The sequence below is a fragment of the Salvelinus fontinalis genome, chromosome 33, assembly GCF_029448725.1.
Source record: "Salvelinus fontinalis isolate EN_2023a chromosome 33, ASM2944872v1, whole genome shotgun sequence".
Lineage (NCBI taxonomy): Eukaryota > Metazoa > Chordata > Actinopteri > Salmoniformes > Salmonidae > Salvelinus > Salvelinus fontinalis.
The window spans coordinates 22,888,343-22,915,459 of NC_074697.1; the positions used below are offsets into that span (position 1 = coordinate 22,888,343).

Consider the following 27,117-nt stretch of genomic DNA (forward strand, 5'->3'; position numbering starts at 1 on the left):
ACACCTCTCACTTCACACTTCAGTGCTAATTGAAGTTACAGTCAGATATGTTCTGTCCTAGCAAGCTTGGTAGCCTTAACTTAGCATTCAGTCCTCATAAAGTAAAATATTGCATGGTAATGTGTTTTTCTTTTTGGCTTTAAAAGTAGCTTCAGGCTTAACATGACTCGCTCAGTTCCAGGTTGGATGGTGTTTTCAGGTTTTTGTTGTTTGTTTGTCAGAGCATTTGCTGTATAGCTTGAAAATAAGAATCTTTGATAGTAGGAATGGTTCCAGGTCATTTTGTCCAAAATCAGGTTGTAGGTTTGGAGTTTGGATTTGGAATGAAGGTAATGTTGTGGAGGGTAGTATCTTGTATATGTCCTTGGCGAAAAATCCAAGTTTATCTAACTCTAAATCTATCTATTTGTAAAAACATGCTGAAAAATGTGGGAGCTCATCTGTTCTCTCTCTCTCTCTCTCTCTCTCTCTCTCTCTCTCTCTCTCTCTCTCTCTCTCTCTCTCTCTCTCTCTCTCTCTCTCTCTCTCTCTCTCTCTCTCTCTCTCTCTCTCTCTTTCTCTCTTTCTCTCTCTCTCTCCATTATCTGTTTTTAATGAAAGGTTAGCGTCGCTGTTTCCTCACACACACACTGGGTGTGGCGGACTCCTGTTCCTACCACTACCCACTGTGCACCCCTTTGTTCATTTGCATAAGTGATGAGAAATGCCCCTGTGCTTCTCAGTGTGGGGTCTCTCCACTGCTCTTTATGAGTCTCCAATTACACAGCTACCCACACATACACGAACACACACACACACACACACAGATACCATCGAACATTCACACCTACACGTGAGCAATCCCATTGATGTAAACAACCACACGCTCACGCCCAGACACACACATCCGCTCACAAGCACTCTTACTCTTTCTTATAAACACACACAGAGGGACACACACACACAGACAGACAGAGGGACACACACACAGACAGAGGAACACACACACACATCTCTTTGGGACACACACACTGACAGAAGAACACACACACAGACAGAGGAACACACACAGACAGAGCAACACACACAGACAGAGGAACACACACAGACAGAGGAACACACACAGACAGAGGAACACACACAGACAGAGGAACACACACAGACAGAGGAACACACACAGACAGAGGAACACACACACAGACAGAGGAACACACACACACAGAGCAACACACACAGACAGAGGAACACACACAGACAGAGCAACACACACAGACAGAGCAACACACACAGACAGAGGAACACACACACAGACAGAGGAACACACACAGACAGAGCAACACACACAGACAGAGGAACACACCTCTTTGGGACACACACACAGACAGTGGGACACACACACACCTCTTTAGGACAAACACATCTCTTTAGGACACACACAGTCACATTTGGGCCAGGCAGGGGGTGAGGCTGTGACAGAGGTGTTTGACGGAGGCCAGCCGTACAGCTGTCTGCTTTATGGAACAGCAGAGCTGAGAGGCCCTGGGAGGTCACTAATGCAGCCCAGAAACAGGTCTTTGTCTGGGCTCTGGACACACTGGGCTGTGGCCTCCCCATGGGTGACTGTCACTCACACCACATACTGCCTGGAGAGAGGGGGCGGGCGGACACACACACTCACTCATAGACACACTTGCAGGAATGCATACAGTCTCAGTCTGTTCTCGCAGTGGGAACTCACTGAGCTTCTCTACCTGCTGAGTGGCAAAGGGTGACAGACAGTGAAAGAAAAGAAAACACACAGACATACATCCACTGTGTTCTGGAACAGTATGTGGTTAGAGAGTTGGACTAGTAACCGAAAGGTTGCAAGATCGAATCCCTGAGCTGACAAGGTGAAAATCTGTTGTTCGCTGCCTGAACAAGGCAGTTAACCCACTGCTCCTAGGCCGTCATTAAAAATAAGAATCTGTTCTTACTGACTTGCCTAGTTAAAGGTAAAATGAAAATGTTAAAAAAAAAATTGTTCCCCTCCTGTCATTCAGACAGTTCAGATCCATGTGTCAGAGCCCCACAGTCAGAGGGAGAGTGGAGAAGCAATTCCATACACACTTAAACTTTTTACAAGGCCTCCTTTGTGTGTGGGTTTCTTCTTTCGGTCACCCTCAGTTTAATTCTCTAGTTGTTTGCTTGCACATATTCCTTTTTAAACCCTGTGCCGTCCCATCTTTCTCTCTTTCGCTTTCTCTCTCGCTCCTTTCCCTCCCCACACCCTCCTTCTCCCTCCCTTCTCTCACCCCACCCTCCTTCTCCCTCCCTTCTCTCCTCCACCCTCCTTCTTCCTCCCTTCTCTCCCCCACCCTCCCTTCTCTCCCCCACCCTCCTTCTCCCGCCCTCCCTTCTCTCCCTCACCCTGCTCCTCCCTCCCTTCTCTCCCCCACCCTCCTTCTCCCTCCCTTCTCTCCCCCCACCCTCCTTCCTCCTCCCTTCTCTCCCCCCACCCTCCTTCTCCCTCCCTTCTCTCCCCACCCTCCTTCTCCCTCCCTTCTCTCCCCCACCCTCCTTCTCCCTCCCTCCCTTCTCTCTCCCCACCCTCCTTCTCCCTCCCTTCTCTCCCCCACCCTCCTTCTCCCTCCCTTCTCTCTCCCCACCCTCCTTCTCCCTCCCTTCTCTCCCCCACCCTCCTTCTCCCTCCCTTCTCTCCCCCACCCTCCTTCTCCCTCCCTTCTCTCTCCCCACCCTCCTTCTCCCTCCCTTCTCTCCCCCCACCCTCCTTCTCCCTCCCTCTCTTTGGCAGTGTGTGTAATGCCCATGTTGCTGGCTTCTATTGACAAGACCCAGACAACTGCATTCAATCCCATTAACCAGATGAGCTGATGTCCAATGAGGCTGAAACATTAATGACAACACCAGCGTCTCTTTACAACCTCTCCTCTTCTCCCTATCATTCCCTCCTTTCTCTCTGCTCATCCGTCTGTCACTCTATCACTCACCTCAATGGGAAGTGTGTATGAATGTGGTTGTGTGTGTTTGTGTGAGTAGTGAAGTTAGACTGTGGGTAGAAACTGTACGACCATTATTACAGAAGGTAATGTCTGCAGGTATTCTGGACGGACAATGTATTCTGTCTTAATAATGGGTTCCATTACAATCCAGTCTTCTAATGATTTTTAATTCCCATCCCATTGTGATTCAGGGATATTGTTTGATCATTAGAATACATTTTACTAAAGCTTTTTCCATCTAATTTCACAGGTCTCCTAAATCTTCACAACACCCCATGCGCCAACTCTATCTGGGATTAGATTTTGACACACACACACACACACACACACACACACACACACACACACTCTAGCTATGCCCCTTGCAAACAAGTCATCTGCACCAAATGAATTAACAGGTGTTTTATTCAACCAAGTAAACAAACTCAAACACACACACACAAAACCAAGCGAAGCTGCCACACCTACAACATACTGATCTGTACTGATTATAAGAGGTATAAAAGAACAAGGACACTGAGTCTTCTTCTTTCTCCCTCCTCCTCGCTCTCCCTCTCTCTTCTCAATTAATTTCACTTCAGAAGTGCTTTGTTGGCGAGACACTGGGGCTGCCTTGCCAAAGCAATTTTGATTTAATATGCAGCACGCGTGTCAAAAATAAAAACAGAAAACAAAAAGCGTTTCACGTGGAGCGTAGTCTCGCAGTAGGAGACAGGGCCAATTGTCCTGCGGACAGAATGGTATGTTCATTCTGTGGGATCCCTCAACACATTAAATACAACTTTACTTTACTGAGAAGAGAAAATAACATTTGAATACATGAATGAAATACACATTTATTTATTTTTTACTTCTACTCGTCTGAGTCACTCTTGGACTCTTTTCATTTGCTGTCCATCTCTCCTCTCTTCCCCCCACCGATACTCTCGGTCTCTCTCCTCTTCTCTAACCTGCTTGTATCTCCTTTGCTTTACCCCACCCCCCCCTCTCTGTCCACTATTTCTGTCTTCCCCCTTCTATGTTTTTAGCTTCTCTCTTTTTCAGAGGATTCTACATTGAATCTCTGTAGGGGCACTCCTTAATTATATAAAAAAGTCTTGTTAAAAACTAAAACTCATCGTTCCACCCTTCTCTCTACCTCCTCCCTCTCTTGCCAGGGTTCTCCATAACTACATGCTGTGGCGGATTGTAGCAGCTCTCAGTGAACACCTGTCCACGGCGTTCCGGAGCACCATCCATGAGTTTTCCCGGGAGATTGATGGTACGGAGCGTCAGCTGGAGCTGGGGATGCTGTGTCTCACCCAGGCTAACAAACACTTCGGCATGGCCCTGGGAGCACTCTTCGTCAAGCAACACTTCTCCTCTCACAGCAGGGCCAAGGTAGGGCAGCTTCTATCTCTGTCCCTCTGTTTCTCCATCTCTCCTCACAGCAGGGCCAAGGTAGGGCAGCTTCTATCTCTGTCCCTCTGTTTCTCCATCTCTCCTCACAGCAGGGCCAAGGTAGGGCAGCTTCTATCTCTGTCCCTCTGTTTCTCCATCTCTCCTCACAGCAGGGCCAAGGTAGGGCAGCTTCTATCTCTGTCCCTCTGTTTCTACATCTCTCCTCATAGCAGGGCCAAGGTAGGGCAGCTTCTATCTCTGTCCCTCTGTTTCTTCATCTCTTCTCACAGCAGAGCCAAGGTAGGGCAGCTTCTATCTCTGTCCCTCTGTTTCTTCATCTCTCCTCACAGCAGGGCCAAGGTAGGGCAGCTTCTATCTCTGTCCCTCTGTTTCTACATCTCTCCTCATAGCAGGGCCAAGGTAGGGCAGCTTCTATCTCTGTCCCTCTGTTTCTTCATCTCTCCTCATAGCAGGGCCAAAATAGGGCAGCTTCTATCTCTGTCCCTCTGTTTCTTCATCTCTCCTCATAGCAGGGCCAAAATAGGGCAGCTTCTATCTCTGTCCCTCTGTTTCTTCATCTCTCCTCACAGCAGGGCCAAGGTAGGGCAGCTTCCTTCTCTGTCCCTCTGTTTCTTCATCTCTCCTCACAGCAGGGCCAAGGTAGGGCAGCTTCTATCTCTGTCCCTCTGTTTCTTAATCTCTCCTCACAGCAGGGCCAAGGTAGGGCAGCTTCTATCTCTGTCCCTCTGTTTCTTCATCTCTCCTCATATCAGGGCTAAGGTTGGGCAGCTTCTATCTCTGTCTCTCTGTTTCTACATCTCTCCTCACAGCAGGGCCAAGGTAGGGCAGCTTCTATCTCTGTCCCTCTGTTTCTACATCTCTCCTCACAGCAGGGCCAAGGTAGGGCAGCTTCTATCTCTGTCCCTCTGTTTCTCCATCTCTCCTCACAGCAGGGCCAAGGTAGGGCAGCTTCTTTCTCTGCTCCTCTGTTTCTTCATCTCTCCTCACAGCAGGGCCAAGGTAGGGCAGCTTCTTTCTCTGCTCCTCTGTCTCTGACTGTCTCTCTTTCTTTGTTATTTTCTGTAATTGTTTGGTGAAGTAGAATTGAAAATGTCTCTCTCTCTCTCTCCATCCCACTCTTCCATCGTCACACCTTAACCCACTCTTTTCTAGTCTGCCTCTATATATTGTCTTCTTCATTCTAGGGGATGTGGTTTCCAATGGCATTTCTAACCCCTCTGACCCTTCTCTGTATTTAAGCTCTTCATCCTCTATTCCTCCTTCTGTCTCACCCCTCTCTCCCCCTCTGTTGTGTTCAATGCCAACCTAGCTTCAACCCCAGAACCTAGCCCTAGGCACTTTATGTTGGAATATCCTACATATGACAGCTAACCCACCCTTTCAGTTTCAGATCTATGAAAAGTGCCTAGGGGCAGGAGTAGGGGGTGAAGGGTCTTTTTGGCGTTGGGCGTACCCAATATAGCTATCTCTCTGGCCCACTCCCAATGGAACCTTTAGACAACTGACCTCTAACCTCTGACCCATATTATCTTCCCACAGGTACAGGAGCTGGTAGAGGACATAAAGCACTCACTGGACCTCCGGCTGCAAGAGCTGGACTGGATGGATGAGGTGACCAAGGAGGCAGCCAGGGCCAAGGTCAGGATGCCACACTACCTTATATATAACCAAAAAGATACTGTAGGCCTGCTGTATTACCATTTAGGATGAAAGCAGGGGTTATTTTATTCTGGATCAGTCTAATACTGGTTTATTAAATCCCTATCTGAGAATGTTGTCTGATACTGGTTTATTAAATCCCTATTTGAGAATGTTGTCTGATACTGTTTTTTTAAATCCCTATTTGAGAAAGTTGTCTAATACTGGTTTATTAAATCCCTATCTGAGAATGTTGTCTGATACTGGTTTATTAAATCCCTATCTGAGAATGTTGTCTAATACTGGTTTATTAAATCCCTATCTGAGAATGTTGTCTGATACTGGTTTATTAAATCCCTGTCTGAGAATGTTGTCTAATACTGGTTTATTAAATCCCTATCTGAGAATGTTGTCTAATACTGGTTTATTAAATCCCTATCTGAGAATGTTGTCTGATACTGGTTTATTACATCCCTATCTGAGAATGTTGTCTAATACTGGTTTATTAAATCCCTATCTGAGAATGCTGTCTGATACTGGTTTATTAAATCCCTATTTGAGAATGTTGTCTGATACTGGTTTATTAAATCCCTATTTGAGAATGTTGTCTGATACTGGTTTATTAAATTCCTATCTGAGAATGTTGTCTGATACTGGTTTATTAAATTCCTATCTGAGAATGTTGTCTAATACTGGTTTATTATATCCCTATCTGAGAATGTTGTCAAATAATTTCTGAATATAAGATCTTAATCCTTTTAGAGCATGTGCTGAAACAAACGGGTCTCCAGTATAATTCCATTATAACAGTCTGCTCATGTGTGTGTGGTTTATGAAGGATATGGCAGCTAAATATTTGCAGTCTATTTTTCATTCCCCCTCTTCTCTTTCACTCACTCTTTCTCTCCCCTTCTTTTTTCTCTGGCCCTTTTCTCCCTTCCCTCTCTCAGCTGCAGCATATGATGGTGATGACAGGCTATCCAGACTTCCTCCTCAAACCAGAGCTCATAGACCAGGAGTACGGGGTGAGACAACTTTTACTTTTGTGAAATAGCAGTTACAAATATATGGCAAATAGAAATCAAACTCAATGGACATCAGAAATAGAGGAAGGCCAGGACCTAAAAACAAACAAAATATAACCACTGTACAATAGATTGTGTCTGTAAAATGTGTATAGTATGTATAAGCTGGAAGTAGAAGCCTAAGTGTTATCGTTTAATAGTTTACTCCAGTTGGGGGACCGGTGGTAGGGTTTGGGGAATAATAAAGGAATGTATGTTCTTAAAATATGTGTATATGTATGTTTATATATATATGTATGTATGTATGTATGTGTATGTATGTACAGTGGGGAGAACGAGTATTTGATACACTGCTGATTTTGCAGGTTTTCCTACTTAAAAAGCACGTAGAGGTCTGTAATTTTTATCATAGGTACACTTCAACTGTGAGAGACGGAATCTAAAGCAAAAATCCAGAAAATTACATTGTATGATTTTTAAGTAATGAATTTGCATTAATTTGCATTGTCATGCTGCAGAATACATTTGGGGCCAATCAGATGCCTCCCTGATGGTATTGCATGATGGATAAGTATCTGCCTGTACTTCTCAGCATTGAGGAGACCATTAATTTCTCCATTTGCAGAAATGCAGCCCCAAACTTGCAAGGAACCTCCACCATGCTTCACTGTTGCCTGCAGACATTCATTTGTGTACCGCTCTATTTGGCTACAGCCAAATATGTACATTTCTTCTGCACCCCAGTTCCTGTGTTTTCGTGCATAGTTGAGTTGCTTGGCCTTGTTTCCACGTCGGAGGTATGGATTTTTGGCCGCAAGACTTCTATGAAGGCCACTTCTGACCAGACTTCTCCAGACAGTAGATGGGTGTACCAGGGTCCCACTGTTTTCTGCCAATTCTGAGCTGATGGCACTGCCGGACATCTTCCGATTGCGAAGGGAAGTAAGCACGATGTGTCTTTCATCTGCTGCAGTAAGTTTCCAGGCCCAACCACTGCATCTAGGGTCCTCAACGTTGCCTGTTTCTTTGTGCTTCTTTAAAAGAGCTTGCACATGTAACGTTCTTCGTCGGAATGAGACCAAAGCGCAGCGTGGAAAGTGTTCATGATTTAATGTTCACAAAAACACTCAAACAAAATGACAAAAGGAGAAAACGAAAGCGCACAGTTCTGTCAGGGAAACAACCTAAACAGAAAACAACACCCCACAAAACCCAACTGGAAAAGGACAACTTATATATGATCCCCAATCAGAGACAACGATAGACAGCTGCCTCTGATTGGGAACCACACTCGGCAAAACAACAAAGAAATAGAAAACATAGATTTTCCCACCCGAGTCAGACCCGGACCTAACCAAACATAGAGACTAAATAAGGATCTCTAAGGTCAGGGCGTGACAGGACAGCACATCTGTAAACCCCTTTCTGCCTTGAAATGTGTGTATTGTTGCTGTGCTCAGTCTTGATATGGTGTATGACTTTTGACAGTAAACTGTCTTCAGCAACCTCACCTTGTTAGCGGAGTTTGGCTGTTCCTCACCCAGTTTTATTCCTCTGATTCAGCTGTTTCTGTTTCAGTTCATGATTGTGTTTCGACCTACATATTGAATTGATGATCATTAGTACCTGTTTGGTATAATTGTTTAATCATACACCTGACTATATGCCTACAAATCCCTGACTTTGTGCAAGTGTAACTACAAGAATTGATGTTGTTTTGAAGGCAAAGGGTGGTCACACCAAATATGGATTTGATTTAGATTTTTCTTCTGTTCACTCACTTTGCATTTAGTTAATTGATAAATATAATCTATTAACATGTCTATTTTTGAAAGCATTCTTACTTTACAGCATGTTCACACCTGCCTAAAACCTTTGCACAGTACTGTATATAAATATATATTTATCCCAAAAATATATGGGGGACTGGAAATGATGTAGACAATTACATTGATGGAAGTGACAATCTATCCGCAATATTAAAGCTGATCCACCCCCTAAAAAAAACTTTTACTCCCTCACAGACGTACTCTCTCTCTCCCTCTATTGCTCTTATTGACTCTCTCTCCATCTCTGTTATTTGTTATCCAGTTTGATGTGGATGAAAATACCTATTTCAAAAACATCCTCAACAGCATCAAGTTCAACATCAAGATGTCTGTCAAGAAGATCCACAAGCAGGTGGACAAGACTGCGTGAGTGATGCTTTCAACTGCTCCAGATGTTCCGTGTCACAATAACACAACTAAACACAACTACACACAGAACCAAAATTATATGCACCTCTTGACACAAAACATTACATTTTATGACAAGAGTAATAGAAGTGATTGAAGATACCATAAGCTTGTCTTTTGTGTGACTGTTTAAAATGTGCTCCTAGGACAGCACTCAAAACTGATTTTGTGTCCAAACAAGCTGAAGCCCTCCACCCTGTACTGCCAAATCATGTCTTCCTCCTTTATCACAAATAAACTCCTTTCATGATTCTTATCTCCCTCTGTAGAGAAAACATGTCCCCATGCCTCCATCGGTGTCCCCATCTCTCTGCTGCCGTAGGGCCATTTGTCTTTCCCACCAGAACAGGGGCATCTCTGAATTTCAAAGTTATTAATTTGGGAAATTTCCACAAATCAATGTGTCCGTATTTAAAAAGATTATGATGAAGGGACTGTTTTCTTGTGCAGACAGGAACTCTCAATATTGGACAAAATATTGAATGATTTCACCTTAAAATATCTCAAGTTTTGAGATAAATTGCCTGTGACACTTGAGAAGTATCTGTGTCTCGTGTTGTTTGAAGATGTTTAGTGAATGTAGGATTAATAAACCTCTGATTGACTGTTTCCCTCTCAGGTGGCTCCTTCCCCCTCAGGCCCTCAATGCCTACTATCTCCCAAACAAGAATCAAATGGGTGAGTCAGTGTGTGATCCCAATGCACATCAATGCTCTTAGTATATACAAGATAACACACTCCCTCTTCTTCTTTCTGGTCCATCCATGTGATAAGGCACCCACACGCCCTAACTCACGTATTCTGCATTCACTTACTTACACCAGCCCCCTCACTTTCCTCCGCCCCACACACTTTGTCATCTCCCCTCACTTTCCCACCAGTGTTGGCCTCTATTGATGTCTGCGTCTGCCTCGTGGATCAAATTTACCTCACAGAAAAATCAATGGTGAGTTACAGAGCAGGCAGCAAAGGACAGAGAGAGCCAGACAAACACAGCCATCAGCCACACAAGCTAATTTTTTACCCTACCTCTCTCTCCCTCCCTCCCTTTCTCTCCCTCTATCTACCCGACTCTTTATCTTATGCTATCTCTTTCTTTACTTTTAGTATTTCCCGCTGGAATCCTTCAGCCCACGCTGTACGACCCTGAGTTTCCACAGTGAGTACAACTGAATATTTCAAAGTCATTCAACTAATCAACTGCTAATCAAGACATTGATTAGTTGTATCAAGTGCGTTAGTTAGTAGAATACTAGGCTGGAACAAAAGCCTGCACCCGCTGTACTGTAGTTGTCCAGGACAACCCCTATACACCATTACTTTCCCCTTACATTACCCCTCGTATTCTACCTCCAAACCATTCCCCTCTCACTTAATGATCACAACACAATCACAGCTATACTGCAACCCTGAACCCTCACAGCACGGTATTATTTATTCACATACTTATTCCATTAGAAGTGATCACTACCACTCCACATAAACGACCGCTGCATCCACCCATGCATACTGATGAATGGAATATGATATTAGATGTGTGATCGTGGTACCGTTCCCTGGAGTTATTACTGCAGTAGCCCTAACCTGCCATGAAGACTGAGGCTAGTCCAGCACTGCTATCAGGCCCCAGGTAATGAAGCCTCACTCAGCCAGTTAGTTTATTCAGGTTTGGAGGGCAACTCTCAGCAGGGTATCGACGTCCTGTCAGAAAGTCATTTTCAGACTTGGTCATGTGGATAGCCGGAGGCTTCGGGCAGTCCCTGCATCGCATCAGTCTCTATCTGCATGGTCTGCCAGACTACACCCGCCCAGGTCAAGGAGAGGTGGCCAGAACTCTCCCTCTATTCAGTTATTAACAGAGTTAGATATGATATCAATGGGTCAGATTATGATTCATGTAACATTCTACTGTCCCCTTCAGGACGGGTTAGAACTGCAGGCTGATAAAAAGTTTCAGTTTGTGTTATGTGTTATTATAAATACATTAAGCTGTTGTCCTCATATGCTAAGTGATTAGTAACTCATCCCCTCTCTCCCTCCTCCCTCTAGATCTCTGAACTATGGAGGAATAGGAGCCATCATCGGTCATGAGCTGACACATGGATATGATGACTGGGGTGAGAGAACGCTTCTTTGTCTTACACGTGTCCTAGAAAATATTAAAATCCAATGGGGTATGACCAGTAGTAGCCTAACAGTAGTAAAACTGTAATGTCAGTGCAATATCAGTTCTGAATAAGGGGTTCATGTCTTTTGTCCACATTGGTCATCCTAACTCAAGCCTCTTGCCCCCCATCTAAGTGGGTCGTCACTATCAGACCATGCTGCAAGGTATGGAAGTCCCGCCTCCCCTTAACCCAACCAATGAAATCAGTCAAATGACTTAAGAGAGTAAAAGGTTATAGCCAACAACTGTACCTTGCAGCATGGCCGAATAGTGACCACCATGCTAAATTATGTAATCTTTCTCTTAGGTGGCCAGTATGATCGCCATGGAAACCTGAAGCAGTGGTGGACGGAGGAGTCATACAAGAAGTTTCAGAAGAAAGCAGAGTGCATCGTCAAGCTCTACGACAACTTCACCGTCTACAACCAGAGGGTGGGTGCATAGCATACCTTGTTACACTGCTTACTAGACACTCACACACACCTGTAATGGGAGTTGCAATGGTATCTTTCCCCTGTGTGTCTGTAGGTGAATGGCCGTCTGACTCTGGGGGAGAATATAGCAGATATGGGAGGCCTTAAACTGTCTTACTTTGTGAGTGAAATCTTCCAATAGGCTGTGCTAGCTGTCAATCAATATTGATTACCATCTGTAAGGGCACTATTCAATCAGCATCACAGAAGATCAGCTTTACAGCGTGATTTACATTTTAAAGAAATGTTCCTGCTCTAGCGAAGACTGCATTCACGGTAAACGTTACATGTCGGATCAATCGGAAATGACCTTAACATTTATATAGCAGTACGGTGTCCACTATTTACCTCATAGAAAAGACTCACAAAAACATTGGCGTTACAGATTAAATAGAGCTCTCAATCACTATCTCTGTGGACTAATGACAAGCTACAGTATGTTTGTAAGCCCAGGTCTCATATATCTCTCTCCATCCATCTCTCCAATCCTCTGTTACACTCTCTCCCACTCTCCAGGCATATCAGAAGTGGATCAGAGAACATGGCCCAGAAAGACCTCTCCCTGGACTCAAATACACACATGAACAACTACTCTTCATCGCCTTCGCACAGGTACACAAACAACTACGTACAGACTGTTGTTTAATCTTGGGAATCTTTTTATTTTTAGTTGGAGTAAAGATTATATTTTTTATGGTCTTTACTGCTGTCTCCTCTCTCCTATTAGAACTGGTGTATGAAGAGACGGTCTCAGTCCATATACTTGCAGCTACTGACTGACAAGCACGCACCAGAGCATTACAGGTACATACACTTCCTCACTTTCCTGATGTGCATCAGCCTATCACAGGCCATACCTAATATGACTCCCCTCTCCGATTGGACTGTTCTCTCTCTATCCCCTCTACCCCTGCAGGGTGATTGGCAGCGTGTCCCAGTTTGATGAGTTTGCCCGAGTGTTCCACTGTCCAAAGGGTTCACCCATGCACCCTGTTGACAAATGTTCTGTATGGTGACCCCTCAACACTGACCTCTGAACTTCACCACCCACCAACAACTAGAACTTACCTGTGACCTGAACTAAATTCTTCTAACCAACCTATCAGACATTATGTTCAGTTTCACTTTTACTTCCATCTCAATCCTGGGACTACCTTTTCCTATTATCACAGAATTTGCAAGCAAATAATGTCATCACCACCAGGCAAAACCATGATCACTTCACTGTCTACTCATGTAGATATCCAGTGCTTGACTTGGGCAGGAGCTCCCCAGAGCAGAGTACCGGCACCTCAAATTTTCTACTGCTTGAGCTCCTGTTTCTCTTATAAAATATTAGCTCAAAGTATTGTGGAGCTCTTACACCTAAATAAACAGTGCCGGCACCCAACATGAGTATCTGCACTCATTTAAGCATATCATTTAATTATATATTTGTAGATATACATCTATTTTTTTCAACAGATGTACTGTATCATGGGATTACCTTTTTGGTTTTGATTTGTGTGATGTCAATTCATTATAATTATTTGAATCACTTTTGATAGTAGTCAAGTGTTATTAAATCCAATTTAATGCAACAGGTTCAGAGTTGGTGTATTCAAGAACTTTGTGTAGAAGGGATTGGGAATGGGGATTGTACTGCCTGAATGACAATGGCCAGTATGGACTGCACTCACTGGGATCAGTGTTGCCTGCCAATGTTTTTGTGAGTCTTTTCTATGAGGTAAATAGTGGACACCGTGCTGCCATGCTGCCCTCAAGTGGCTGAACAAAGAAGTGGTCTCCACTGTGGAGTCCTTGTTCGTCTTGACTGTTGTTTCTTGTCTGGTCTTGGCCTTGTGGACATCATTGGAATGGTGTTACTGTGAGTATGTGTGTGTTTGTACGGTTTTGAAGGTCCCTTTTCTAATGAGAGTGGAATCCATAGTGACCTTTTGCTCAGGATTTGTAGCTAAGTGTATGTCCAGTGGCCAAAGTGCCAAAGAATAGTGATGGAACATCATGGATTAGTCCGTCTAAACCCTTAACCCCTCCACTCCTACCTTAGTGTAAATCATGGTGAACTATGCTTCACGATCCACCGGATACTCCAAACTCCTCACAACCCCATGTCTCACTGTCATACCCTAGAGTATGGATTCTTTAGCAAGAAGACTGTGTTTCTAAGATGGAAGCATGGTCCTGTTGAACAACGTCATCTATCCTATTGGACAACTTCAACTGAGAGTCATTTCGATTTGACATTATGGACTCGGAGCCCTTCCTATTGGATTATGTTAACTCCGGGGCCTTCCTATTGGATTATGTTAACTCCGGGGCCATCATTGATACAGCACATACTCTCTCTGATGAACTTTGATGAATGCCCCTGGCCTGGTCTGCATAGCCAAGAAGCTTTCAAAGGAAGGATCAATATGACTGATATTCCACGGTCATAACAAATCATCTACATGCTGTACACACAAAACTGTGACTCCAGTCAAGTCAGAGAAAAAAAGAAAAAACATTTGTACAGTGATATAAAAAATATATTATAATTTTGTATAAAGAATCTAAAAAATAAGAACAATCTATGTATAAGTTATAATTGTACAGTTCTTTTTCTGAAAACAGCATGTTCAAAACCAGCTTTACAGTTAAGACTGAGATAAAAGGATGACATTACACACAGTTCTCAGCATTCAGCTGCCATGTCATATATGTGGCTGCTATCTCATATATGTGGCTGCTATCTCATATATGTGACTGCTATCTCATATATGTGACTGCTATCTCATATATGTGGCTGCTCGTGCTCGCTCATATTTCTTGGTGTTCAATGTTTTAAATAAATAAATGGGATCACTGTGAGGGGCTGGTTTCTCCATGTGCCTTGGTCCAGTAGTTGTGTGTGTGTGTGTGTGTGTGTGTGTGTGTGTGTGTGTGTGTGTGTGTGTGTGTGTGTGTGTGTGTGTGTGTGTGTGTGTGTGTGTGTGTGTGTGTGTGTGTGTGTGTGTGTGTGTGTGTGTGTGTGTGTGTGTGTGTGTGTGTGTGTGTGTGTGTGTGTGTTAGTTGTGTGTATGTATGCACATCTTGTTGTGTGTGTCAGTGTGTTAGCGCATATGTCCCACCAGGTTTGTATCCAGGTTTGTATCCACCAGCTCGCTCTTGGTCTCCCAGCATTGCATGGTGGATCTCCATCTCTCCCACTCTGGTGGTTCTGGAGACCTGCTATCACACAGAGTCTGGAACATGACAAGAATAAAATAGAGAACTTATGTGTCTACGTCCGGAACCACTCTCATCCCCTGTTCAGATACACATCCCCATAGCCGCTGGGTAACTGTCTGTAAGACAACACCACTCTCTTTGACAAGACACAGAATAACCCCATTGAGACAAACACCTCAGGCAATTTTCATAAAGTGTCTGACAAAGTTATTTGGATCACATAACTGTGCTTAACATTCCCACCAAGAGGTTTCAATAAGGTGTGTGCTTATAAAAATGCTCAGGGCAAAGTCGTGACCGTATTTCAAAAATATAGAATTGGATGGTTCCAGCCTTGATGATGTTTTTCCAGCTACAGTTCTGCACGTCTTTGTTAACTTTGGTGGAGCACTTTAAATCGCCATTACAAAGAGATTTTTGTACAGAAAATTTACTCAATACCTCCTTTTTATTAGAAATCTCCTTCCCTGAAAAATGTGAATAGTCTGTGCCTGCAACCGAGAAAATTCTCAGGTCTTTAAACCCCCTCTAGAGAACCAAACATTTACCCGATAGTGCTTTTAGATCTAAGAGGCTTTCTCAGAGGGTGTGAGGACTTAAATATTTGATAAGTTAATGAATAGCTGTAATTCCTACTCCTACGGATTGGACAATTCTCTGAATTTCACAGGCAGTTAAGACATACTAGTCACTCAGTGATTTTAGCACTTCCTAGCACTCTAGAGTCTATCTTTCATTGAGTTTAATGGAGTCACTTTGGGAGAACTGTGGTAAAGAAGTACCACTGAAACACCAAACAAAGAATGCATTAAAAGCTGAGAGGACTGCAGACTCATGGCATTATAAGTGAGGGTTGATAAAGGGATGCGAGAGGAAAGCACCTTTCTGTTGGATTTGCATGATGAACTGTGTGCACTCACTTTTCTGTTGTTGACTATTTGTGTTTGACATTTTACTTCATTGTTAGGAGCTAGTAACATAAGCATTTCACTGCATCCGCTATAACATCTGCTAAACGGTGTACGCCACCAACACACTTTGATTTGATATATTAGATAGTGCTGTAGACACTTCTATTTTCTGAGAGTTGCCCAGAGTGGCTCTGTTATCCAGGTGTTGTTTGAGCTGTGTCTTCTGATCTCTGAGAAGACGGGCTTTCTGATTGGACACCACTTTCTCCAACTCAGACATCTTCTCCCGCAGCTCCCGATTGGCCCTGGAGAGGTCAGCTGACCTAGATGACAAATCCTCAAGCGTTTTTCTCAACTGAAGAGAAAGAGAGAGACACATACACAGAAGGGAAAGACAGAAATAAAGAGTGATGAGGAACGAGGCCGGATGATATTTCATGTTCATGTTCATGACTGATGATGGAGTGTGAGAGAGAGTGCAGTACCTCTGAGATTTCTCTCTGTGACAACCTCTTCACGGAGTTCCTCTCTTTCCTTATCTGAAGCTTCATAGATTCCAGATGCTCTGACCATTGACCATTCTCTGTTCTGGCCTCAGCCAGCTCCGTCTCTCTGATAGACATGCAAAATTTTGACATGAATGTCACATTCATGCTAAGTAACCATGTACGCTTTCACATAATTAAACCACACTAAAATAAACCCCCACTATCCACATTATTCCTAGTTAGTTACCTCTGTGTGATGGTGTTCTGGGGTTGGTCTCTGGCTCGGTCTAGGTTGGCCTACAGAGTGCTGTTGGCCAACACAACCTGCTCCAAACTCTGGGCTAGTTTCTTGTTGTCCAGCCTTGCCACATCCAGGGCCTTATGCAAGTGTTCCAGCTAGAGAATCAAATGTATCTTTGTAAACTACTATGACTATTAAAAGGTAAGAACTGTTTGTGGGTATATGTGTGTTGATGACTCATTAATGGATGTAGTTATCATTTAGTTTTTCTTGGAGCTTCTCCACCTTTGCCTGTAGCCTCTGCATCGCTCTCTGACCCTGCAGTCTGACAAATACATTGGTTGTTCAAACATACACCCATATATACATACACAACAGACAAACACACACCTACCCATCTCTTCTGAGTGAGGCTAGCTCCTGCTTTTGTCGCCCCACCTCCTTCTGTACAGACTCAGTGTTGTGTTGCAGACGGGAGTGGGAGGCCAAAACATTCTCCAGGGTCTGAGCCACACTGCCCCCACCCTGACGAGACACACCTAGCCAGCCCTCCAGCTCACACAGCTACAGGACAAACACAAAGAGCAGAATCAGGTGAGTGAGTGCTGGGCTGGAACAAAAGCATGCATACACCCAGTAGCTCTCCAGGACCCAGGTTGGGTAACCATTTTACTAGCCCTTTGACCTTGTCCCCATGCTGCTCCTGCAGTTTGTCCAGTTGTCCCCTCAGGGTCTGGCTGTCCCTCAGAGTCTCGTCTCTGGCTGACACCGCCGGCACCCCCTCCCCCTCCTTCACCTGGACTGCAGCCTGGGCCTGCCTGAGCTTTCAATTTATGACAGGTTGTCTTTAGGGTGCTAATTTCAGAGCTGACCTGTAGGAGAGTAGACAGGTGTATGTTAGGGAGTTAACTTGTTTTTGATATATGAACACATTACTACATGACCACATTACTACCATGAGTGTGTGTACCTGTGTGTACTTGTCCTCTAACACAGAGCTCAATGTGCGTTGTTGGACACTTCCTACATGGGTGTCCCTTAAAGCTTGCAGCTCCTCCTGGAGTTGATCTACCCTGGTCTGGTGAAGAGGAAGAGCATTAGGAGGAAATACACTTCAACATGAGGATACATCAACACACACATATCAACAGGTGTGGTCGGTGTGTTTTAGTCAGTGGTATAAATTACTTAAGTAAAAATACCAATAAAGTACTACTTAAGTCATTTGGGGGGGGGTATCTGTACTTTACTAATTTATATTTTTGCCTACTTTACCTTCACTCCATATACACTGCTCAAAAAAATAAAGGGAACACTTAAACAACACAATGTAACTCCAAGTCAATCACACTTCTGTGAAATCAAACTGTCCACTTAGGAAGCAACACTGATTGACAATAAATTTCACATGCTGTTGTGCAAATGGAATAGACAACAGGTGGAAATTATAGGCAATTAGCAAGACACCCCCAATAAAGGAGTGGTTCTGCAGGTGGTGACCACAGACCCCTTCTCAGTTCCTATGCTTCCTGGCTGATGTTTTGGTCACTTTTGAATGCTGGCGGTGCTTTCACTCTAGTGGTAGCATGAGACGGAGTCTACAACCCACACAAGTGGCTCAGGTAGTGCAGCTCATCCAGGATGGCACATCAATGCGAGCTGTGGCAAGAAGGTTTGCTGTGTCTGTCAGCGTAGTGTCCAGAGCATGGAGGCGCTACCAGGAGACAGGCCAGTACATCAGGAGACGTGGAGGAGGCCGTAGGAGGGCAACAACCCAGCAGCAGGACCGCTACCTCCGCCTTTGTGCAAGGAGGAGCAGGAGGAGCACTGCCAGAGCCCTGCAAAATGACCTCCAGCAGACCACAAATGTGCATGTGTCTGCTCAAACGGTCAGAAACAGACTCCATTAGAGTGGTATGAGGGCCCGACGTCCACAGGTGGGGGTTGTGCTTACAGCCCAACACCGTGCAGGACGTTTGGCATTTGCCAGAGAACACCAAGATTGGCAAATTCGCCACTGGCGCCCTGTGCTCTTCACAGATGAAATCAGGTTCACACTGAGCACATGTGACAGAGTCTGGAGACGCCGTGGAGAACGTTCTGCTGCCTGCAACATCCTCCAGCATGACCGGTTTGGCGGTGGGTCAGTCATGGTGTCGGGTGGCATTTCTTTGTGGGGCCGCACAGCCCTCCATGTGCTCGCCAGAAGTAGCCTGACTGCCATTAGGTACCGAGATGAGATCCTCAGACCCCTTGTGAGACCATATGCTGGTGTGGTTGGCCCTGGGTTCCTCCTAATGCAAGACAATGCTAGACCTCATGTGGCTGGGGTGTGTCAGCAGTTCCTGCAAGAGGAAGGCATTGATGCTATGGACTGGCCCGCCCGTTCCCCAGACCTGAATCCAATTGAGCACATGTGGGACATCATGTCTTGCTCCATCCACCAACGCCACGTTGCACCACAGACTGTCCAGGAGTTGGCGGATGCTTTAGTCCAGGTCTGGGAGGAGATCCCTCAGGAGACCATCCGCCACCTCATCAGGAGCATGCCCAGGCGTTGTAGGGAGGTCATACAGGCGTGTGGAGGCCACACACACTACTGAGCCTCATTTTGACTTGTTTTAAGGACATTACATCAAAGTTAGATCAGCTTGTAGTGTGGTTTTTCACTTTAATTTTGAGTGTGACTCCAAATCCAGACCTCCATGGGTTGATAAATTTGATTTACATTGATAATTCTTGTTGTCAGCACATTCAACTATATAAAGAAAAAAGTATTTAATAAGAATATTTCATTCATAGGATGTGTTATTTTAGTGTTCCCTTTATTTTTTTGAGCAGTGTATTTTCCCTGACACATTTTGAGTGATTAGCAAAAAAGGAAAATGGTCCTATTCACGCAATTATCAAGAGAACATCCCTGGTCATCCCTACTGCATCTGATCTGGCAGACTCACTAAGCACACATGCTTCGTTTGTAAATTATATCCGAGTGTTGGAGTGTGCCCCTGGCTCTCCGTAAATTAAAGAAACAAGAAATTCATACTGTCTGGTTTGCTTAATATAAGGAATTTGAAATTATTTATACTTTTATTTTTGATACGAATGTATATTTTAGCAATTACATTTACTATTCATACTTAAGTATATTTAAAACCAAATACTTTTAGACTTTTACTCAAGTAGTATTTTACGGGGTGACTTTCACTTTTACTTGAGTCATTTTCTATTAACCGGACCCCCTCCTCCCGGATCCGGGATCATCCTCATCAAAAAAGCTGACTAGCATAGCCTAGCCTAGCGCCACAGGGATATCATATAATATAATTTCATGAAATCACAAGTCCAATATAGCAAATGAAAGATAAACATCTTGTGAATCCAGCCAACATTTACGATTTTAAAATGTTTTACAGCGAAAACACAATATATATTTATGTTAGCTCACCACAATAGCCAAACACACAACGCCATTTTTTCACCGCAAACATAGCTTTCACAAAACCCACAAATAGAGATAAAATTAATCCCTAACCTTTGAACAACTTCATCAGATGACAGTCTTATAACATCATGTTATACAATACATTTATGCTTTCTTCGAAAAGGTGCATATTTATAGCTACAAATCCTGGTTTTACAACGCAGCCATCATCACAAATAACACCAAAATGTCCGGAGACATTTTAGACAACGACGTAATCTAACCAAAAAACTCATCATAAACTTTGCTGAAAAATACATGTTGTACAGCAAATGAAAGATACACTTCTTCTTAATGCAACCGCTGTTAGATTTAAAAAAAAATAACTTTAGTACAAAGCACAGCATGCAATAATCTGAGACAGCGCCCAGCCATTCTCCGCCATGTTGGAGCCAACATATTTCCCAAAAATATGAAATAACATAAATATTCTCTTACCTTTGATGATCTTCCATCAGAATGCAGTGCAAAGAGTCCTAGTTCCACAATAAATAGTTGTTTTGTTTTAGAATGTCCATTTCTTCTGTCGAATTAGCAACTTTGGCTAGCATGGTGGAGCGCATGGTGGAGCGCATGGTGGAGCGCATGGTGGAGTCCATGAATTCTTGACGCATGGAACAAAAAGTTCCAAAAGTCATAATAAACGTTGAATAAACCGGTCAAACTCAGTTGAAAATCCATCTTTATGATGTTTTTCTCATATATATCCAATAACGTCCAAGACGGAGCATTTCGTCATGTCTACCTAACGCATTGCAGAAAATAATATGGTGCTCTCTGGTGCGCAGCAAAATACTGCCAATATGGCGGACCTGTCACTCCAAAAGCTCTCATTCGGTCTCACATCAAGCTAGACACCGCATTCAACATTCTACTGCCTGTTGACATCTAGTGGAAGGCGTATGAAGTGCATACAGATCCATAAATATAAGGCAATTGAATAGGCAAGGACTTACACAGACACCCATTTTCAGAATTTTCACTTCCTGTTTGGAAGTTTGCTGCCAAATGAGTTCTGTTTTACTCACAGATATAATTCAAACCGTTTTAGAAACTTCAGAGTGTTTTCTATCCAATAGTAATAATAATATGCATATCGTATGATCTAGAACAGAGTACGAGGCCGTTTAATTTGGGCACGATTTTTCCCCAAAGTGAAAACAGCGCCCCCTATTAACAAGAGGTTTTAAGGTATCTTTACTTTTACTCAAGTATGACAATTGGGCACTTTTTCCATCACTGGTTTTATGTGTAAAGTCCTTACCTGTAACTTCCCTTTCTCATAGGCCAGGTTGTTCTTACTGTCCGTCAGCTCCTTCAGCATCTACTCCACCTGCTGCTGAGCAATTTGGGTAAAGAGGACACCATGAGATGAGAGGTGAGGGGAAATTAAAGAAAATAATAGAGAAAGTATGTTACATACAAACACACATTCACTATGGATGGACAGATTTAAAGTGATGTGACCCCAGTCTGTAGATACTGAATGGATCGCTCACCTGCTGGTGCTCCATGGCAGCCAGCTTTCCCATGAGCCTCCTGTTCTCTTCCTCCTGCTTCTGCAAGGTAGAGCTCAGACTGCCTGCCTCCAACTGTCAATAACACAGGATGAAAAGTGGACAGAGGACAGTTAAGGAAGCTATGGTCAGATTCAGACACAAAGTGTTTTCACTGTTAATGCTGAGGCCCTTTTCATACTGCGGAGACCCTTTTCATACTGCGGAGACCCTTTTCATAATGCGGAGGCCCATCAGAGATCTTTGGCAGTACAGTACCTTGACTTTAGCGAGTTGCGTTTCCAGAGCACTCCTCTCACCCTCTAGCTTGGTGACCACAATGCACATCTGTGACCCAAAGACAGCGAGATAAGGACATACTGTAACATTTAAGGACATCCACAGACACTATAAAAAGAGAGAATGCAAAGCACAGTTAGGTTTTAACAACCTTATACTCTTAGGCTATGTATTTTCTAAGAGACATGGCAGCTGCACCTCAGTCTTTGCACTGTCCCTGTCTGTCCTCACAACCTCCCCTTCCTTTACATACGAGTTCAGATCCCCTCGCAACCTCTCAATGGTACGATCCAACAGCTCCCGCTGAGTGACAACTGTCTCTTGGGCAACTGCGGAACTCTGCAGTAGTCGGGCATGGTCAACCTTCAGAGTCTCCGTGTGGAGCAGAAAGAGAGGATGTGGTGGATGTGTGTGGCTAGCATTATCATTGAGATCCTATCCATTCCTCATTCATAGAGATGATTAATTCCTATGAGTATTAGCTTTAGCACCCACAGCTCCATCTGCAATTTAACTTTAGCTGATAGTGCCCCCTGAAGTTCTGCCTGGATACTTCCAGAAGGAGGTCTTTCTCCTGCAGCTGCTTGGCCACACAACTCCTCTCTGCCTGAGAGAGACACAGGAATAGAATAACATGTAGCCTGTACGAACGAACGAACGAGAGACTGTATATTTTAGCAATTTGAGATGGAAGGGAGTTCCATGCAATAATGGCTCTATATAATGCTCTACGCTTTCTTGAATTTGGGGACTATGAAAAGACCCCTGGTGGCATGTCTGGTGGGGTAAGTGTGTGCCAGAGCTGTGCGTAAGTTGACTATGCAAACAATTAGGAATTTTCAGCACATAACCAAGAGAGACTGGTATGCATAGTATTTATATTAGCCCTCTGATTACAATAAGGAGCAAGACGTGCCGCTCTGTTCTGGATCCGCTGCAGCTTAACTACAGTGCATTCGGAAAGTATTCAAACCCCTTGACCTTTACCACATTTTGTTACGTTACAGCCTCATTCTACAATGGATTAAATTGTTTTTTTCTCTCATCAATCTACACACAATAACCAATAATGACAAAGCAAAAACAGGTTTTTAGAAATGTTTACAAATTTATTACAAATAAAAAACTGAAATCTCTCATTTACGTAAGTTTTCAGACCCTTTACTCAGAGACTTGTCCCGAAGCCACTCTTGCATTGTCTTGGCTGTGTGCTTAGGGTCGTTGTCCTGTTGTAAGGTGAACCTTTGACAGCTGTCTGAGGTCCTGAGCGCTCTGGAGCAGGTTTTCATCAATGATCTCTCTGTACTTTGCTCTGTTCATCTTGCCCTAGATCTTGACTAGTCTCCCAGTCCCTGGCGCTGAAAGACATCCCCACAGCATGATGCTGCCACCACCATGCTTCACCGTAGGAATGATGCCAGATTTCCTCCAGACATGATGCATGGCATTCAGGCAAAATAGTTCAATCTTTGTTTCTGAGAGTCTTTTAGGTGCCTTTTGGCAAACACCAAGTGGGCTCTCATGTGCCTTTTACTGAGGAGTGGCTTCCGTACAGCCACTCTACCATAAAGGCCTGTTTGGTGGAGTGCTGCAGAGATGTTTGCCCTTCTGGAAGGTTCTCCCATCTCCACAGAGGAACTCTGTAGCTCTGTCAGTGACCATTGGGTTATTGGTCACCTCCCTGACCAAGGCTCTTCTACCCCGATTGCTCAGTTTGGCCGGGCGGCCAGCTCTTGGAAGAGTCTTGGTGGTTCCAAACTTCTTCCATTTCAGAATGATGGAGGTCACTGTGTTCTTTGGGACCTTCAATGCTGCAGAAATGTTTTCATACCCTTCCCCAGATCTGTGCCTCAACACAATCCTGTCTCGAAGCTCTATGGACAATTCCTTTAAAATCATGGCTTGGTTTTTGCTCTGACATGCACTGTCAACTGTGGGAGCTTATATAGACAGGTGTGTGAGTTTACAAATCATGTCCAATCAATTACATTTACCACAGGTGGACTCCAAGTTGTAAAAACATCAAGGATGATCAATGGAAACAGGATGCACCTGAGCTCAATTTCAAGTCCCATAGCAAAGGGTCTTATCTAAATAAGGTATGTTTTTATTTTATTTTTATAAACATGCAAAAATGTCTAAAACCTGTTTTCCCTTTGTCATTATGTGGTATTATGTGTAGATTGCTGAGAATAAGGCTGTAATGTAACAACATGTGGAAAAAGGGAAGGGGTCTGAATACTTTCCGAATGCACCGTAGGTCTTTCTTGGCAGCACTTGACCACATGCCTGGACAATAATCAATATAAGACAAAACTAGCGCCTGCAGGACTTGCTTTGCTGAGTGTGGTGTCAAAAAAGCATAACATCTCTTTATTACAGACAAACCTCTCCCTATCTTTATAACTATTGAATCTATTTGTTTTAACCATGACAGTTTACAATCTAAGCTAATGCCAAGTAATTTAGTCTCCTCAACTTGTACAACAGCCACACCATTCATTACCAGATTCAGCTGAGGTCTATAGCTTAGGGAAAGATTGGTACCAAATACAATGCTCTTAGTTTTAGAGATGTTCAGCGCCAGTTTATTACTGGCCACCCATTCCAAAATGGACTGCAACTCCTTGTTAAGGGTTTCAGGGACTTCATTAACTGTGAATGCTGACACGTATATGGTTGAATCATCAGCATACATAGACACACAGGCTTTGTTAAATTCCAGTGGTATGTCACTGGTAAAAATAGAAAAAAGTAGAGGGCCTAGAGAACTGCCCTGCGGTACACCACACACTACAGGTTTGGCATTAGAGAATTTTCCATTAAAGAAAACCCTTTGAGTTATTTTAGATTGCCATATCGTGGATTCAGAGCTGAGATTGAAAAGCCATTAAGCCTAAGTTCTCTCAACAACAGGTTATGGTTAATAACATCAATGCACTGAAATCTAACAGTACAACTCCCACAATATTCTTATTATCAATTTCTTTCAACCAATCATCAGTAATTTGTGTCAGTACAGTACATGTTGAGTGCCCCTTCCTTTAAGCATGCTGAAAGGCTGTTGTCAATTTGTTAAAACCTCTTAAGGATCCGCACCTTTTTTAAATTTTCGCCTAAAATGACATACCCAAATCTAACTGCCTGTAGCTCAGGACCTGATACCATTTGAAAGGAAACACTTTGAAGTTTGTGGAAATGTGAATTAAATGTAGGAGAATATAACACATTAGATCTGGTAAAAGATATTACAAAGGAAAAAAACTGTGTTTTTTGTGTATTTTTTTGTACCATCATCTTTGAAATGCAAGAGAAAGGCCATAATGTCTTATTCCAGCCCAGGCGCAATTTTGATGTTGGCCACTAGATGGTGTATGTGTATGTGCAACGTTTTCGACTGATCGAAATGAACCATTGCATATCTGTTCAAAATGTTGTATCAAGACTGCCCAAATGTGCCTAATTGATTTATTAATACATTTTCAAGTTCCTAATTGTGCACTCTCCTCAAACAATAGCATGGTATTCTTTCACTGTAATAACTACTGTAAATTGGACAGTGCAGTTAGATTAACATCAATTTAAGCTTTCTGCCAATATCAGATATATCTATGTCCTGGGAAATGTTCATGTCACTTACAACCTCATGCTAATCACATTAGCCTACATTAGCTTAACCATCCCGTGGGGGGGGGGGGGGGGGGGGGGCGATACTGTAGAGGTTTAACAGAGAAATAGCATTGTATTTGCAAACACAATTTTTTCCAAAAGTTGCTCAGAGCTGGTAGCAAGCTGATAGGTCTGCTGTTAGAACCAGTAAAGGCTGCTTTACCACTCTTGGGTAGCGGATTTACTTTGGCTTCCCTCCAGGCCTGAGGACAAACACCTACCTCTAGACTAAGATTAAAGATATGACAGATAGCAGTGGTCATAGAGTCAGCTACCATCCTCAGTAGCCTTCCATTTAAGTTGTCAATGCCAGGTTTGTCATTATTGATCAATAACAATAATGTTTCCACCTGTCCCACACTAACTTCACAAAATTGTAACTTAATGCTTTTCTTTCATAATTTGTTTTTTTATGCATGAATACAATGACTCACTGTTCGTTGTTGGCATTTCCTGCCTAAGTCTTCCCACTTTGCCAAATAAGTAATCATTAAAATAATTGCCAACATCAAATGGTTGTGATGAATAAGATCTGATTAGCTTAAAGATGGAGTTGAATTTGTCTTTCTACCCAGTTTCATTTAAAGTAAGCGAAAATGTTTTTTTCCCCCATCATTCTTTATATCATTGATCTTGGCTTCATAATACAGTTTCTTTAAGTTAAGTCACATCATTTCTCAATTTGTGCCGCTAGACTTATTAGCCACTCCTTTTGCCCAATCTCTTTCAACAATACAGTTTTTCAATTCCTCATCAATCCATGGAACCTTACCAGTTCAAACAGTCAGTTTCTTAACAGGTGCATGTTTATCAATAATTGGAAGAAGCAATTTCATAAATGCATCAAGTGCAGCATCTGGATGCTCCTTATTAAAACACATCAGACCAAAAAATATTTTTTACATCATCCACATAAGAGTTACACAAAAACTTTCGTACACTATTTTAGGCCCAGCTTTTGGAACCTTGGTTCTCCTAGATATAGCTACTATATTGTGATAACTGCATCCAATGGGTATGGATACAGATTAAGTGGTAACCTACACATGGTTTTAGAAATACTGTATACTCCAATATATTGTTAAACAATGGGTAATCAACGAGGGGCTATGCGTTCTTTGGAAAATAATGAATGACGTGGAAGGTACAGTATATGTTGCACGACGTGCTAGCGGAGTGACCTTCCACAGAGTTGCATTATTTTCCAGAGAACGCATAGTCCCGAGTTGATTATCCTTTTTATACCGCTAGAAGTAGCTAGAAAGATCACTAGATAGGAACCTAGAAACAGTAGTTGCCATAGTAACCAAACAGACTTCCTAGTTTTGTTTAGTACTAGCTTGCCATTATGAAAAGCGAATTCAACAATGCCAATAATGGTTTTCAATTAGAC

At 43.3% G+C, this 27,117-nt stretch overlaps 1 protein-coding gene and 1 pseudogene across 4 annotated transcripts in view; one reads left to right on the forward strand and one right to left on the reverse strand.

The window, feature by feature from the left end:
- Positions 1-14,775, forward strand: part of LOC129831832 (endothelin-converting enzyme-like 1) — a 34,279-nt gene extending 19,504 nt beyond the window's left edge. For 2 of the 4 annotated variants that reach the window (XM_055895321.1, XM_055895322.1), the window contains exons 7-17: positions 4,139-4,361; positions 5,922-6,020; positions 6,971-7,045; positions 9,137-9,240; positions 9,902-9,960; positions 10,390-10,441; positions 11,332-11,399; positions 11,757-11,881; positions 11,978-12,043; positions 12,439-12,534; positions 12,650-14,775. In XM_055895321.1, coding sequence (XP_055751296.1) covers positions 4,139-4,361; positions 5,922-6,020; positions 6,971-7,045; positions 9,137-9,240; positions 9,902-9,960; positions 10,390-10,441; positions 11,332-11,399; positions 11,757-11,881; positions 11,978-12,043; positions 12,439-12,534; positions 12,650-12,865 — 1,183 coding nt within the window. In that variant the 3' untranslated portion in view covers positions 12,866-14,775. The remainder of the gene's footprint in view (positions 1-4,138; positions 4,362-5,921; positions 6,021-6,970; positions 7,046-9,136; positions 9,241-9,901; positions 9,961-10,389; positions 10,442-11,331; positions 11,400-11,756; positions 11,882-11,977; positions 12,044-12,438; positions 12,535-12,649) is intronic. The other 2 variants (XM_055895323.1, XM_055895324.1) reach the window with 2 other exon arrangements.
- Positions 14,776-15,017: 242 nt separating this feature from the next.
- On the reverse strand, positions 15,018-26,941 carry LOC129832533 (coiled-coil domain-containing protein 150-like; annotated as a pseudogene).
- Positions 26,942-27,117: the final 176 nt, after the last annotated feature.